At 57.8% G+C, this 13,363-nt stretch overlaps 4 protein-coding genes across 4 annotated transcripts; all 4 read left to right on the forward strand.

Annotated features, from left to right (window-relative positions):
- Positions 1-1,345: 1,345 nt before the first annotated feature.
- LSCM1_03707 (uncharacterized protein) lies at positions 1,346-2,125 on the forward strand (the record flags this gene model as incomplete). The annotated part of the gene is made up of 1 exon (XM_067321240.1): positions 1,346-2,125. One exon carries the CDS (start codon positions 1,346-1,348, stop codon positions 2,123-2,125), a length of 780 nt encoding a protein of 259 aa, XP_067176608.1.
- Positions 2,126-3,038: 913 nt separating this feature from the next.
- Positions 3,039-6,038, forward strand: LSCM1_03708 (uncharacterized protein; the record flags this gene model as incomplete). Its single annotated transcript, XM_067321241.1, has 1 exon — positions 3,039-6,038. The coding sequence occupies one exon, from the start codon at positions 3,039-3,041 to the stop codon at positions 6,036-6,038; it is 3,000 nt and encodes a 999-aa protein (XP_067176609.1).
- Positions 6,039-6,805: 767 nt separating this feature from the next.
- LSCM1_03709 (uncharacterized protein) lies at positions 6,806-7,402 on the forward strand (the record flags this gene model as incomplete). The annotated part of the gene is made up of 1 exon (XM_067321242.1): positions 6,806-7,402. One exon carries the CDS (start codon positions 6,806-6,808, stop codon positions 7,400-7,402), a length of 597 nt encoding a protein of 198 aa, XP_067176610.1.
- Positions 7,403-10,284: 2,882 nt separating this feature from the next.
- On the forward strand, positions 10,285-10,950 carry LSCM1_03710 (uncharacterized protein; the record flags this gene model as incomplete). The annotated part of the gene is made up of 1 exon (XM_067321243.1): positions 10,285-10,950. The coding sequence occupies one exon, from the start codon at positions 10,285-10,287 to the stop codon at positions 10,948-10,950; it is 666 nt and encodes a 221-aa protein (XP_067176611.1).
- Between the last annotated feature and the right edge of the window lie 2,413 nt (positions 10,951-13,363).

The raw sequence follows: 13,363 nt of genomic DNA on the forward strand, positions 1-13,363 counted from the left end.
TGTTGCTCGCTTTCTCTTGCCTTCTCTGCCTCCTCTTCAGACTCTCTCCGCCGGCTCACCGACGCGCAACTCGTCGTCGATTTTCTTTTTTTCGCTCTCGCTGATTCTCTGCGCCCGCATTCGACCATGTCACATGAGAGACCGAGCGAGGTGGCGATACCCACGCTTTCGGACCTATGCACAGGTTTGTGCTTGTGTGTGTGTGTGCGTATGAGTGTGTATGCGCCCCTCTTTATCCGAAGCCCTCCCTACTCCCCTCTACTGCCTTTCTGCTCTGTTTCTGTTCGTTGCGTCTTTCTCTCCCACACGCATATTCATGCCCTGTCCCCTGCGGCGAAAGGGCATAAGCAAACAAAATGAGGGTGCAATCGGCACCAAAACGGTGCGTGCGTTTCGATGAGAGGGACTGCTGTGGTGCGCTGTCAAGTTCGCCTTTTTTTTCGCGCGCCCTGGTGAGGGGCTTTCTCTGTTTTCGCTTGCCTCTTTCTCGGCTTGGCCTGTCGACGAAACACCGCTCGCCTCGTGTCGGAGGCGAGTCTTTAGCGCGCTACTGTCGCCCGCGCACTTCCTCAGCAAAGGAACGCGTATATACATATTCATACGTACGTAGAGAGCACGCCAAGCGCCCAGAGGATTCCCACGGTGACCCACGTGAGGCGGCATCCCCACACTCCGGCGGGTGTGGCGGACACCTCTCCCGTTCTCGCTGGAGAGTTTGGCGTTCTGCGTCTTTCTGCGCCGACTCTTCATTGCGACTTTTTTTTTGTTTTCTCCCCTCTTTCCTGTGCTCCGCCTTCATTTCTCACTTCCACTGAGGAGTCTTTCGGCGCCAGAGAAAAAAATATGAACTCTGTTGCTCGCGCCGGCCTGCGGCACCCTTCATCTCTCGCCTCTCCGGTTACATTCGGTTACACATTCGCATTCACTCTCCGCTTTTCGCTCTTTTGGATTCGTGCGTGCCCTCGTCTCTGTGCCCTCTTCGCTGAATCAATGATGCCCCCCTCCTCTCTATCCTTCCTCATCTCCACAAGCTCCAAGGGCCAACCGCACATGCGCGTCTGCGCTACTGGTGGCAGGTATAACAACAGCACAAGACGATCAAGGATGCACGTGAGGGGTTTCGACGCCAGGTTGTTTGTACGCCCTTATTCAGAGAAGCGAGCCACGCGTACACACATGTGTGTGTGTGCCAAGGCTGGTTTAAGTCACATCTGTTTGCGTCCAATGGGCATATCCTTGGCTCCGCTTCTCCCGCTTGTGTTGTCTCTCTTCCAGTTAAGGAGAGAGGCAAGCCGCTCGTACATTGGGCGACTCTTGTGATAACGACACACTCGTGCGCGTGCGTATGCGCACACACTCTCTCCTCTGTGACTTGTCTCCACTGCTCTCCTACAAACGCAGCCGCTATCGCTTCTTCTCACCTTCCACGCCTTATCGCTTCTCTGCCCGCCTCTTCCCTGCCCGTTTGCCCCCCATACTCCTGAATACTGTGCTTGCTCTGGGCTGGTTGCTGCACCGAGTTGGTACGTTGCAGTTTGTGGCTCTGTCTTTCGTCTACTGCCCCCCCACACTGGCCGTTTCTCACATCTACGTGCACGCATACCAGCCCACATACATACATACGCAGACACTTCTCGCACGCTTCGGTTTATCCCCTCCCAACCTTCGCTCGGAAAACTCAATCATGTCGAGCAGCGGCAGCGTTTCCGTTGCAGCTCAGGCGGAGCTGATGGAGAAGGAGAAGACCGTGACGGAGCATCAGCAGCGGCTGGAGTCTCTACGCCACACAATCAAGACGATGGCGACGCGCCAGGTCACCTTGAAGCGCACGGAGCGCCGCTGCCAGATCACTGTGGGAGAGCTCACGAAGCTGAAGCCGGAGCACGTTGTGTACCAGGGCATAGGCCGCGCCTTCATGCGCACCCCCGTCAACAGGCTGATCGGCTTGAACAACGAGGAAATCGAGCGATGCGAGGCCGAAGAGAGCCGTCTGTCGAACGAGAAGCTGCGCACCTCGGAGCTGGTCACCAAGGAGGAGGGCGAGCTGCGGCGCGCTGTTGAGGAGTTCCGTGCTGCGCTAATGGTGGCGCAGGCAGCCCAGTCTCGAACTCAGCGGAGCGAGTGAATCACGAAAGAGATGCAAGCAGATCGCATGAGGACATGTAATAGAACGCACTTACTTACGCACCTGCACACGCACGAGGGGTGTTGGTGGCTGTGTACTCATGGGTTGATCCCGCTAACGTGAGCGAGGTACTTGTGGCCCTTTCACGCACGCAGTCGCAGCGGCATCAGCCGTGATGTCGGGTGCCCGTGTCAGTGCCGCTTTCCTTTTTCTTGTGCTTGAGGGGCTGGCGTTCTTGAGGCTTCGAAGCAGTTATCAGACTAACAGACGTGCAGCGGGCATGTCTAGAGTAAAGTGCGTGTCTACCTGTATGAGTGGTCGTAGGACACAAAGTGCACCCGCACGCACGCAAACAGAAAGATAGCGGGGCAGAATAGCTGCGTCCTCGGCCAGCTAGTCTCCGTACCTGTACCCTTTTCCAGGCATTGGCGCTACTGGGGTGGGGTGGAGGAGGGTCTGTCAGGCGCGTGTGAAGAGGTGAGCGTACTTGCTGGGGAGGGAGTAAGAACATTAGTTGGAGGGATAGAGTTGCTGCATAACCGCACCGACAACGAGGCGCAAGCGCTCCTTGAGCTGTGTGAAGTCAAAGCTCCTCGGAGCAGTGGCTCCTTGGAGTGCGTGTAAAGGCAGCTTCAGGGCACGCGTACGCCGCGCCACGCGAAGGGTCTAATCAGAGGTGCCGCGGGCCGTGGTGTCCTATTCTCGTACAGTCTGCATACTTTGTTCTCTCTCTTTCTCGTTTTTTTTTCGGGCTCTTTCCGCCATGCTGAATGCGTCGCTTCCCACGTAGGAGAGACGCCGCACCCCTTTTCGGGACCTATATTCTCTTTCTTGAGCCCCGCCGACCTCTTTAAAGACGTGAGCCCAGCCACACGCAAACGATCTAAAAGGGGCACGATAAATAGTCGCGCTCATGTGGCGCTGCACGCCAACTTCGTGGAAGCGCAAGGTACCGCCGCTGGGGTACAGTAAGCATGACTTTTTTCGGAAGGTTCGCAGTCCGGGCGCAAGCAAGCCATGGCGCGACAGAGCAGCAGTCGCGGGTGGTAGCATCGAGGTGACAACTAATGTTGATGTGGTGAACGAGGACGGGAGCACCGTCATGGGCAGCCTCACCACCACGGGCCCTCTCGGCATGCGCAGCCCCCATACGCCACCGTCGGCTGCGACGGAGGCCCCGGTTAATGCTCGGCTGCAGTCTGCCGGAGGTGGCGAGCGAGCCACAGCTGCTCAGGACGACCATCGCCTCTACACTCCACCGCTTCGCTCTCTGGACGGGCCCATGACCATTGGCAGCGTTCAAGGAGACGCTCTCGCAGCGCTGCCTGGTGCTGCTGCTGCTGCTGCACCAGCGGTGTCGTTCGCAGCCCCGTATGGTGACGTCGCCGGTGTCGCTCGCCCAGTGCTGCCAAAATCCACATCTTCGGATAGGGTCTCTCCGCCGCTGGCCGGCGCTCCGATGGCCACCCTCCCATTTGGGAAGTCGCTTCAGCTGCATGTGGAGGAGGTGAACACGCACCCGTCTTCGGAGCCTGTGCCGCTTCAGCTACAGTCCATGAAGCGGCGCTCCAAGAAAGAGGTCGCGGACTCCATCCTACTGCCTCGCCACATCAACAAGCTCTTTCATAAGATTATGGGATGGTCGGAGGAGCTGGCCAGCCTCGAGGCAGAGCGGGACTCGCCCTCGCAAGATGCGGCGGAGGCGCCGGCCCCGCGAGGCGGCGAATTGCGCGCGTTGCGCACGAAAGCCGAAAATTTGACGGACAAGATGAAGTACGGCGTCCTCCTCGACGCCTATGAAAAAGACCGATTCGCTATCGAACATCAGCTGGAGATTGCCGGTGACAAGATGGAGCGCAAGATGCTGGAGTGGGAGGGGCTGCATGTACTCGACCAGGATGCCGCTGCTGAGATGGCGCACGTGCTGGAGAACAAGGCGTCCCTCGTCATGGAGGCTCCGTCATCTTTTCACGTTCCGGTGGTTGGCCGCGACTGCTGCCCAGGGTGCGGGGCGCTTTTGCAGAACACTAATAAGGATGCCTTCGGCTACGTGCGGCCGGGCGAGATCGAACAGTACGTAGCGCAGCGGAGCGAGAAGGCGCAGCTCCGCCATGAATACGCAGCTCGCATGGCAGAGCTGCAGGCGCACTGGGAGAAGCACGGTCGTCAGGTGGGGGAGGAGTGGCTGGACTTCATGACACAGGAGGAGTTCGATGCCTTCTACCGAGACAGACCGCGCCCCTTCACCTGCTACCGCTGTCACGCCTTGGAAAACCTCGGCGTGGAGGGGCGTCGCAAGGTTTGGTCTGCCCCAGACTTCACGGAGCAGCTCCGCGCCCTCAAGGAAAAGAAGTGCGTTGTCGTCTTGGTGGTGGACATCACGGACTTTCCGGGCTCGATGGTGCACGATTTGCCCGGCCTGATCAGCATGAATAACCCTGTCATCATAGCAGTGAATAAGATGGACTGCATTCGGAATCGCTCTTTCCACTACGACGGCAAGGATCGCAGCGTAGCAGCGTGCTTGGTGTCCGAGAGCTACGTGCGGCGTTGGGTGCTGGACATTGCGGTGCAATTCGGACTGCCGCAGCATCAAATCAAACACGTGGTCCCTCTTTCTGCAAAGCGGGGTTGGGGCATAACACAGCTGATTAGCACCATCGAGGACGCGGCCAATCTGAACCTGCGTCGCCCCCACAAGCCCTTGCCCACCTACTTTGTCGGCGCAGCAAACGTTGGCAAGTCGTCTGTGATCAATGCCATGGCGCACGCCCTTTACGTACCTCAACCCCCACACCCGGAGAGTCGAAAAGTGTACTACACAAAAGCCGACGCGCAGGGGAAGACGGCCGTCTTTTGGCGTTGGTATACACCCCCCAACGTGAACCAGGCAGAGATGCTAGACATACGGGGCCGCCACGACAAGAAGGCTTCGAAGTTGATGACGGTATCTTCGCTTCCGGGCACAACGGTTGCCGTCAACGCGGTGCGCCTCTCTCTCGGCCCTACAGCGCATACCGCTCGGCAGGGGCACCAGGGGCTGTCGGAGGGCGCAGGAGCGCCTGTGAAGGGAGACGAGCTCGTTGAGACACAGACCTACATCTACGACACACCAGGGCTCCTCCCTCACTGGCACCAGCGGTCCCCTCTCACCCTTTTGCAGATGCGCCGCACGCTCATTCGGAAGTTTCGCAACCCGCAGTGCTTCCTCCTGCTGCCAGGACACACACTGTTCCTCGGCGGCCTTGCCGCCGTCGACGTCGTGCGCGGCCCCTCGAGGGGGACACTCTTTCTCGTGTACACCTCTCAGAAAGTCCGCAACGCTATTGTGAACACGACGCAATCTGATGCGTTCTGGCGAGAGCAGCTGGGCAAGGCGCTGGATCCTCCCGGCTCGTATGAGCAGCTGCTCCCGCTGGACGATCTCAGTTCCGCAGCCGGGCCGCCTCGGCTCTCCGAGACAAGGAGTTACCTTTTCGAGTGCTACGGGCGCCATCGGCGACGTCCCAAAGCTGATGTGTACGTGTGTGGTCTCGGCTGGACCTCGTTCTGCGTTAGTGAGCCAGCAGACGTCGTCTTGCGCGTGCGCACTTTACCCGGAGTTGTGCACGGCGTTCGTGAGCCGCTACGCTTCAAAGACCTCCGTGCGCGACGTGGGTGGCCAAAGCTGAAGCGCCGTTTTACTGCCAAAGGAATCGAGGACATGGAGACTGACGTCGACAGCGATTCGATCAATACTGTGGTTCGCCTCATATCAGCACCCGTCGTACCAGCCTCTTCTGCCTCTGCTGAGGAGGGCGCCGAAGCGAGTGTGCGTACGATCGAGCCGACGGCTTATCCCCGACATGAATCCGCTTCGTCCGCCCCGTTTGCGGCGCTGAAAGATGACCTGCACGCCGCGGGCAAGCTGTAGCACTTCCTTGCTCGATACTGGCTATGTCTACGACGCTCTTCATGAAGTGACCCCTACACAGGATACCGATTCATCTTTGAGCTTGGCACCGTTGCGGCGACTCAACATGCCGATGACAGCGTGACTGGTGAGGTGCCGCTGGTGGGGCACTGCAGGAACATACGCAAGCGTTAGAAGTGCGTGTCTCTGTTGTGCACTTCCTTCGAACGCTTTGCTTTCTTTCGAGACCTCCTTTTTTCGTTTGACTTCCAGACGCACCGGCATCTCTCTTACGTAAGGCGATCGTCGTCCGCAAAGCCACAGCAAGCATGCATGCTCGACTGGCGGCCCGATTGATACAGCTTCTCCACCTCTTCACACCGCTGACCCCCACTGTGGTCTTCAAATTAAGCAACCCGACTTTCCTTGCCGACATGGTTGCGCAGCTGCACACGCTCGTCTACGCTCAGCGCCTGTCAGGGTGCATGCGTATTTCGCCCTATAGGCCTTGCCGTGCCCGTGTCCTGCGTCTTTATATCTGTCGTGCTGTACATGCCGCGCGCAGGCCTCTCTCTGCCCCCAGCTCCACCTTTCACTGTCACTCTCTCCCGCCACCCCTCCGCCCTCTCCCTCTGCAGCTAAGTTCACTCCGTATCTCTGCACGCCTACCTCTCGCTGCCCACACCTGCTCGCCTCTCCTTGCACAGCTGACCCGCTGCTTCCTGCGCCACCCCCTCTCGCTAGCTTTTCTCCGCACGTCCTCGCGCCCACTAGCCCCTCTCGCAACCATGGGCTTCGAGGCTCTCCGCGGCCACACGGGTGTGGCACTGAATATGTTGTGCTCGTGCATCGTGTTCCTGTTCCTTGTGACGTCTGCGCCGATCTCGCAGTTCCGCGGCAGTGGCATCCGCGCTGACGGCAGTGGCGGCGCGAGCAAGCTGTCGTGCGTGACCGCGTGGGGTGTGAAGAGCGACTGCAACGCCAACAACTACGACTACCGCCCGGCGAGCATAGAGTGCGCCCTCCCGAAGCAGCTGTTCCAGGTGTCGGAGGCGTTCTACATCATCGCCGTGCTCGTGTCGCTTCTGTCGAGCGCGATGGGTGGTTTGTACTTTATCGGCATGAAGTTTACTCGGGTGCTGATGTTGCTTGCCGTCCTCGAGGTTGCGCTCGCACTGGTCCCGTGGGCGTGCATGACCGCGGTGTGGTACGGCGACTACTGCGGCGGGTCAACCGTGACGATCAACACGACGAACGGCAAGGCGGACGGTGTGCCGTACGGCTCTGTGCTTCGCGCGTCCTTCAAGGCCAGCGCTGGCTACGGTATGACGGTTGCGGCGTGGTGCACCCAGGTGCTCGGCCTGGTGCTGCTGGTCGTCACGTAGAAAGGGATGCTCGAGCTGGTACTAAATTGAGGGGAAAAGAGGCCAGCCGCGGGTCTGGTACACGCTCAGCACAAGAAAATATGATTGTGTGTGTGTGGGCATGCCGCGGCGTGATCACAGAGGAGATCTCACGCGAATGACGCGCTGCCACGACGCCTATTGCAGGCGAGTGCAGGCCCACGCAAAGACTTTCTGCGGCACGCCCTCCGGCGCGCACAGAATTATTCTGCTTCGTCTTCGCTGCCGCCGCTCGATGGCGCTCAGGAACGCACACGAGCGCAGACACACGCATATATACACAGCCTTACACAAAGTGCGGGCTCATTCACAGTATTGTGCGCATACGCGCGCGCAGACTTTGGCCATCTTTTCGCGAATTCTCTCCTTTCCCCCTTTTTTGTGTACACAGCGCGCGCGTGTGTAGGCGCCTGTCTTGCTGAGTGTGCGCCGGTGTGTGCGTCACGGGATTTGTTTCTGCGCATTGCTTCACACGCCTCGAAAACGAATTTATTTGCCCTCCCTCCTTTTTTTTTACAGTCTCTGCTGCCCTCCCTCCCTCCCTCTCGGGGCATCACCGCGGGCGCGTCTTCATCAGCGGCGTGCTGCACAGAACTCCTCTCTTTTTTTTTTATTCTGCCCCCTTTTGTCCTCGCGCATAGTCTTTTGACCCCTTCCACGAACGCCCGCGTGCTCGTGTGCGTGCGTGCGTGTGTGCATGCCTCTCCACGTTTTTCTTTTTTTTTCTCTCTCTCTCAGCCTCACCCGCGCTGTTGCGTCATCCATCGTGCCTTCTGGCAGAGCGGGTATGCCCGTTGGGGGTAAAGTTAGCGAGGCCGATTCTTTCACGTCTACAGCTGTTTTTGCACTGTGCCCTTGCTGTGGCCCTCTCCATCTTCTCGTGTCGTGCTTCTTTCCTTCTCCTGCACATGTGTGTGCGTGTGTGGATGCCGTAAAGGCGGGCTGCGGAAGCTGAAGCAAGAGAAGCCGTCGAAAAGTGGAAGGGGAGAGAAGGTAACGAGACGAGACAGCGAAAAAAAAGGAAAGGCACGGAAGAGAAGGGAAAGGTGATATGTATAAAAGATGCTTGAGCTCATTTCGTCTCGCTATCAGCCACGTAGGCACCGTTTTACTGTTTTTCCCCTTTTGCGTTCGCCATGCGCCCCCTCCCTCTCTGCGCGTTGCCGTACACCACTCGGGCCTCTGTTTTGCGTTGAAACGCACATACAAAAAAGCGAACAGCTGTTGCCACAAGCGCGAAACGCTGAGGGCCCAATTTGCACGTGGGGACGAAGCTGAGCGGCTCTCTGAAGATCGATCTCTATTCGCGTGGAGGCAGAAGGCGAAAGGGAGGGGGGTGGAAGACTTCGCCATGTGCGCTGCAGAGGAAGTGGCGCTCAAGTGGAGAGAAGAAAGAAAAGGCGAAAACGAATGGGACACATGTGGCGCGCGTGCAGACATATATACACTGACTCCATGTCTCTCTCTGTCTTTCTGCGTATACGAAGTTGAAGAGGAGGCAACGCACCGTGAACACGCACACAGAACGAGAGAGAGAGAGACGGTACGAGCAAGATGAGGGGCGGTGACACTGGTGACCTCCCCATATGCTGCACCACCACTTTTTGTGGTTTGATGCCACACTGTGCATCGTGTGCGCATTTGCCTGTGTCTCTTTTCCCCCGTCTTTTGCCTTCATCTTGTCGTGCCGCTGCTTTTTCTTGTTTCTGTTCTTGACGCTCGTGTTTTCCACCATCTTCTTTAGATTGTCCATCAACTCGATTGGGTGCCCTACGACTGTGCTTTCCCTTTGCGTCTCTGCGTTCTTTTTTTTGTTGTTGTTGTCTGTGTGTGGGTGTGTTCGTGTTTGCGAAGCACTCGTACTATACTCTCTCATGCTTCTCTTGCGCATACAGTTTCTCTCTCTTCGTCGTCTTGGGCACACACAAACACACGCATCACGCCCCGTGTGGACAGCCAGGTACATGTGGGACCTCTCGGCTCATGCTTGCTTATCATCGTCACATATTGGACACGAGTGGGATGTGCGTCTTGGCGGAGGGGTCCGCAGCAGCGCAGGGGCGCGTCTTGCTCCTTGCGGAGGAGGCCATACCCGCATCTCGCTGTCGTCTCCTTTTCCACACGATGAGGAAGAAGCGCCCACCGACGCGCGCGCGGCGAGCGACTGCCTCCCGCCACCTCGCTTCGTGTGCACAGCTGCTTTTTCGTGAGACGATGAAGAGGAATGCAATGATGGCCGGGAAAACAAAACAGGAAAAGCACACTTCTTCTCGGACCCGAGGCAAAGCTCAGCCCCCCATTCACCATTCTTTCTCACGCGTCTCGCTCGCGCATTTGCCGGGTGAATGGATGGATGGATGGGGGGAGGGGCAGGGCACAGCTACCCTTTGCAGCCGCGCCTTGTGGCCATAGCACAAGCACTTCGCTGGATGTCTGCCTCTCTCTTGTGCACCGTTGGGCAGCAATAGTGCCGCTGTTTATCTTCGGTGCACCCCTATGCCCGGCTATGATGTACCTCTGCGCTTGTAGCTGCAGGTTTTTGGGCGTGCTTCTGTGCTTCGTCCTTCTTTCTTGGACCCCGCCAGCACTTCTGCTGCCCTCCCTTTTGCCCCCCTCTCCTGCTCTGCGCTCACATTGTTACTACTCCATCGAACCTATCGATGCAAACCACCTCGGGAAGTTAGCCGACCTCTCACGGATAGTTTCTCTTCAGTCCTGCTTAACTGCTTTGCTTCCTCCTCCTCCTCCCCGTCACTCCTTGTCTCTCTCTCTCTCTTTCGTCCCCTGTAGTCTCTCGCGGGGAGTTCTCGCACTCGTTCCTCCTTAACCCTTCCCACCCTCTTTTTCTTCGCTCGCCAGCAACCATGGGTAGCAAGAAGCCCTTCTACTACCAGGAGTATCGCCAGCACGTAGGGGCGGTGATCATGCTGATCGCCACCTTTGTGGCGTTTATTTTGACAACCTGCGGCACCCCTCTGGGCATGCTGATGATCCGCTCCTGGAATGCAACTCCGGTCCCTGGTGAGGAAGCCGAGGTAAATCCGTGCTACACGCTGTGGGGTAAGCACAACAACTGTGCCAAGCCGACTTACTCGATGCGTATCACGGACCCGCCCATCTCTACCTGCGATGACATCCGCATCCGCTTCGAGGCGGCTGAGGCGTTCAGCGTGTTGGCCATCTTCTCCCTGATCGGCGTTCTCGGCGCGGCCTGGTACAAGATCTGCGGCTCCGACATCAAGCTGACTGTGATACTGCTGTCCGCCTTCTCCATCGGTTGCACAACCGTGCCGTGGGCGGTTGTGACCGCGTTCTACTACACCTCCTTCTGCGGCCTAGAGTTCCTGACTCACAAGGAGACCAGCTTGGGCGCTGGCTACGTGCTGCTGATCATCTCCTTCGTGGTGCAGATCATCAGCCTCATTCTGTTCGTGTTCTTGGAGCCGGACACCTCAAAGAAGAAGTCAGAGGTGGCTGGCAAGGCCGCCTCACCTGACGCCTGCTCGAGCGCCGGGTCTGCGGCGCACTAAAGTGGATTAGCAAAAGGAAGAGGGAGGGAGGGGCAGTGAGAGAGAAAGGGAGCCGCCCACGAGTAGAAATGCTTTCACGGTTTTACACTCATGGCCACGCAGGGATGCGCCAGCGCTCTCTAGTCGCCGCCTTTGTGGCTGTCTGTGCGCGCGTGTGTCACTGCGCGTGCGCTTATGTGAGGATTGTGTCTCTCCTTAGTCTCTCTCACTGTCACTCCCTCGCGTCGTTATCCCTGCACCCTTGGCGACTTGGAGTACGCAGAAGACGCGGCGCAAAGGGAGAGGGGCGGTGATGGTGACAACGTGGAGGCGTGTTGGCACTGAAACTGTCAAGGCGCAGTACGTACACGTCTACAAGGCTCTAATCCACACAGGTGCGCCGGCGTGCTGAGGCAGGTCGACGCTCGCGGTGTTCTCTGCAACGAGGCAAGGGCATCCCTGCACCTGGAACCTAAAGACCGACAGGGGTGTGCCGTCTGGCAGCGGCTGTGACGCGCATCTGTGCTTCCTCCCGTGGGCGTGTTCGCATGTGGGCACCATCCGCAGAGGAGAGTGGAGCTATTCGAGAAGCGACAGAGGCAGGACACGCCGATGGAGTAGAGCATACAAATAGAGGGGAGATGCATGGCATGTGTGTATGTGTGATGGGGGAAGAAAGAGGCACACGGGCAGCTGCGTCTTGTGCTGCAGCTCGCAGATTACGAACGTGCCAGCTCTCTCGCTTGCTTTTGCCCTTTCCACCCATGCCTTGAAAGCTTCTTCACGAAAACCTCTCTGCCCTTCTGAGCATCGTACCCCCACTCAGCTGTATCTGTTTGCTACTGTGTGCTCGTGGCTAGTGACAGCAGCCACGAATCCGACAGGACGAGTACGTACACAGGCGCCGCGCCTCTCTGCCGCTGATTTCGCTGCACAGTTGCGAAGTGGCCGCTGCTCGAACATCGCCCATCCCTCTTCCCCCCTTTTCATCGTTCGCCTGTTTTCTGTGCGCTTTGGGTGGGGGCGGCACACCCATGGTCGCACGCTGCTCTGTTCTCTTTTTCGGTTTAGAAATGGTGCGCGGACCTGTGCGTGTGCTATGCCATCGCTTTTCCTCCTCGCTGCTGCGGTGCATGTTGCCACAGCGCACCACCACCACCACGGCATTTTGTCCTTTGCTCTACACCGCCTATGCCGCTTTCCCTCCTCACGTACACGCGCCCTTTTCCTCTTCCCCTTTATTCCCCCCCTCTCCCTCCCCTACGCTGTTTGTGTTGTGTGGCGTCGGATTAAAGAATAAATAAACTGGTAGACTGCAGCACTTGCGTGCTGCTGAAGGATTCTGCCTCTTTTGGTGGTCTGCGTGTGTCTCTTTCTCTCTCTCCGTGTATGTGTGTGTGCGTGCGTGTGTGTGCATGACACAAACTAGTAGATGCAAAAGCTCAAGGAAAAAGGGGTGTGTGGAGAAGGGAGGGAGGGGGAGGGGGACGCGCGATGCGAACGAGCAATGACCATGAGCACGCGCCAAGGGCACAGTGTGAAGATCTGCTGGTGTGGCAGAAGCAAAATGGCCTGCGCCAATAGCGACTTTTCATCCATGCAAGATGGGAGGGAGGGAGGGGAGGGCACAGGAAAACGGAAAGCGGACACACACAAAGAACTGAAGAAGGAGAAGGCACATGATGGAGGGCGCCAATGTGAGGATGAGGCCAAGACAGGTGGTGGTGGGGAGAGGGTAATGGGAGCAGGGAAGGGCGGAAGGAGGTGGGCGTCGCGGGCAAGAAAGAATGCGGGAGGAATGGGTGGTGAGAAGAGCACCCTAGTCCTTGCACCTCATCTCCACCTTTCTCCTTGCGAGCCTGTCCCTCCCTCCCTGCTCTTTCTCGCTCAGTATACCTTTGGATATGTTCCGCTTCCCCCCGTGCGTCTGCCCCTCCTCATCCCCTCACTACTCCCCCGCCACGGCGTTTGTCCTCTTTTGCTTTGCTTCGCTGTTGCGCTTCTGTTTTCGTCGTTTTTTTTTTGTATTTCCTTTTTGTTGTCTGCCTTTTCTTTCACGGTGCGTTGCACTCGCACACTCTGCACGATGAAGAAGAGAGATAGACATGGGGGCGCGGCGGTAGACACACTCCGCAACAACCCAACAGTGAATGCCCCCCTCCCCCCACCCACCCACCGGGTCATTGCGTGCTGTAAACACTTTGTAGGAAACGACCATCACCACCAATGCCCACACGCCTGAACACACAGAAAGCAAAAAGAGAGAGAGAGAGCAGATATAAAGTGAATGCTGAGCGAAAAGAAAAACAGAAAAACAAAGCGGCACTGCGGCTTAGCCCACGTCGCCGAGGCATATGCGAGTGCACATGCGCATGTATGACCGTCCTTGTGTCTGTCTGTGTGTGTGTGTGTGTGTACGTGCATATACGTGCGC

This window comes from Leishmania martiniquensis, chromosome 30 (assembly GCF_017916325.1).
Source record: "Leishmania martiniquensis isolate LSCM1 chromosome 30, whole genome shotgun sequence".
In the NCBI taxonomy this organism is placed as follows: domain Eukaryota; phylum Euglenozoa; class Kinetoplastea; order Trypanosomatida; family Trypanosomatidae; genus Leishmania; species Leishmania martiniquensis.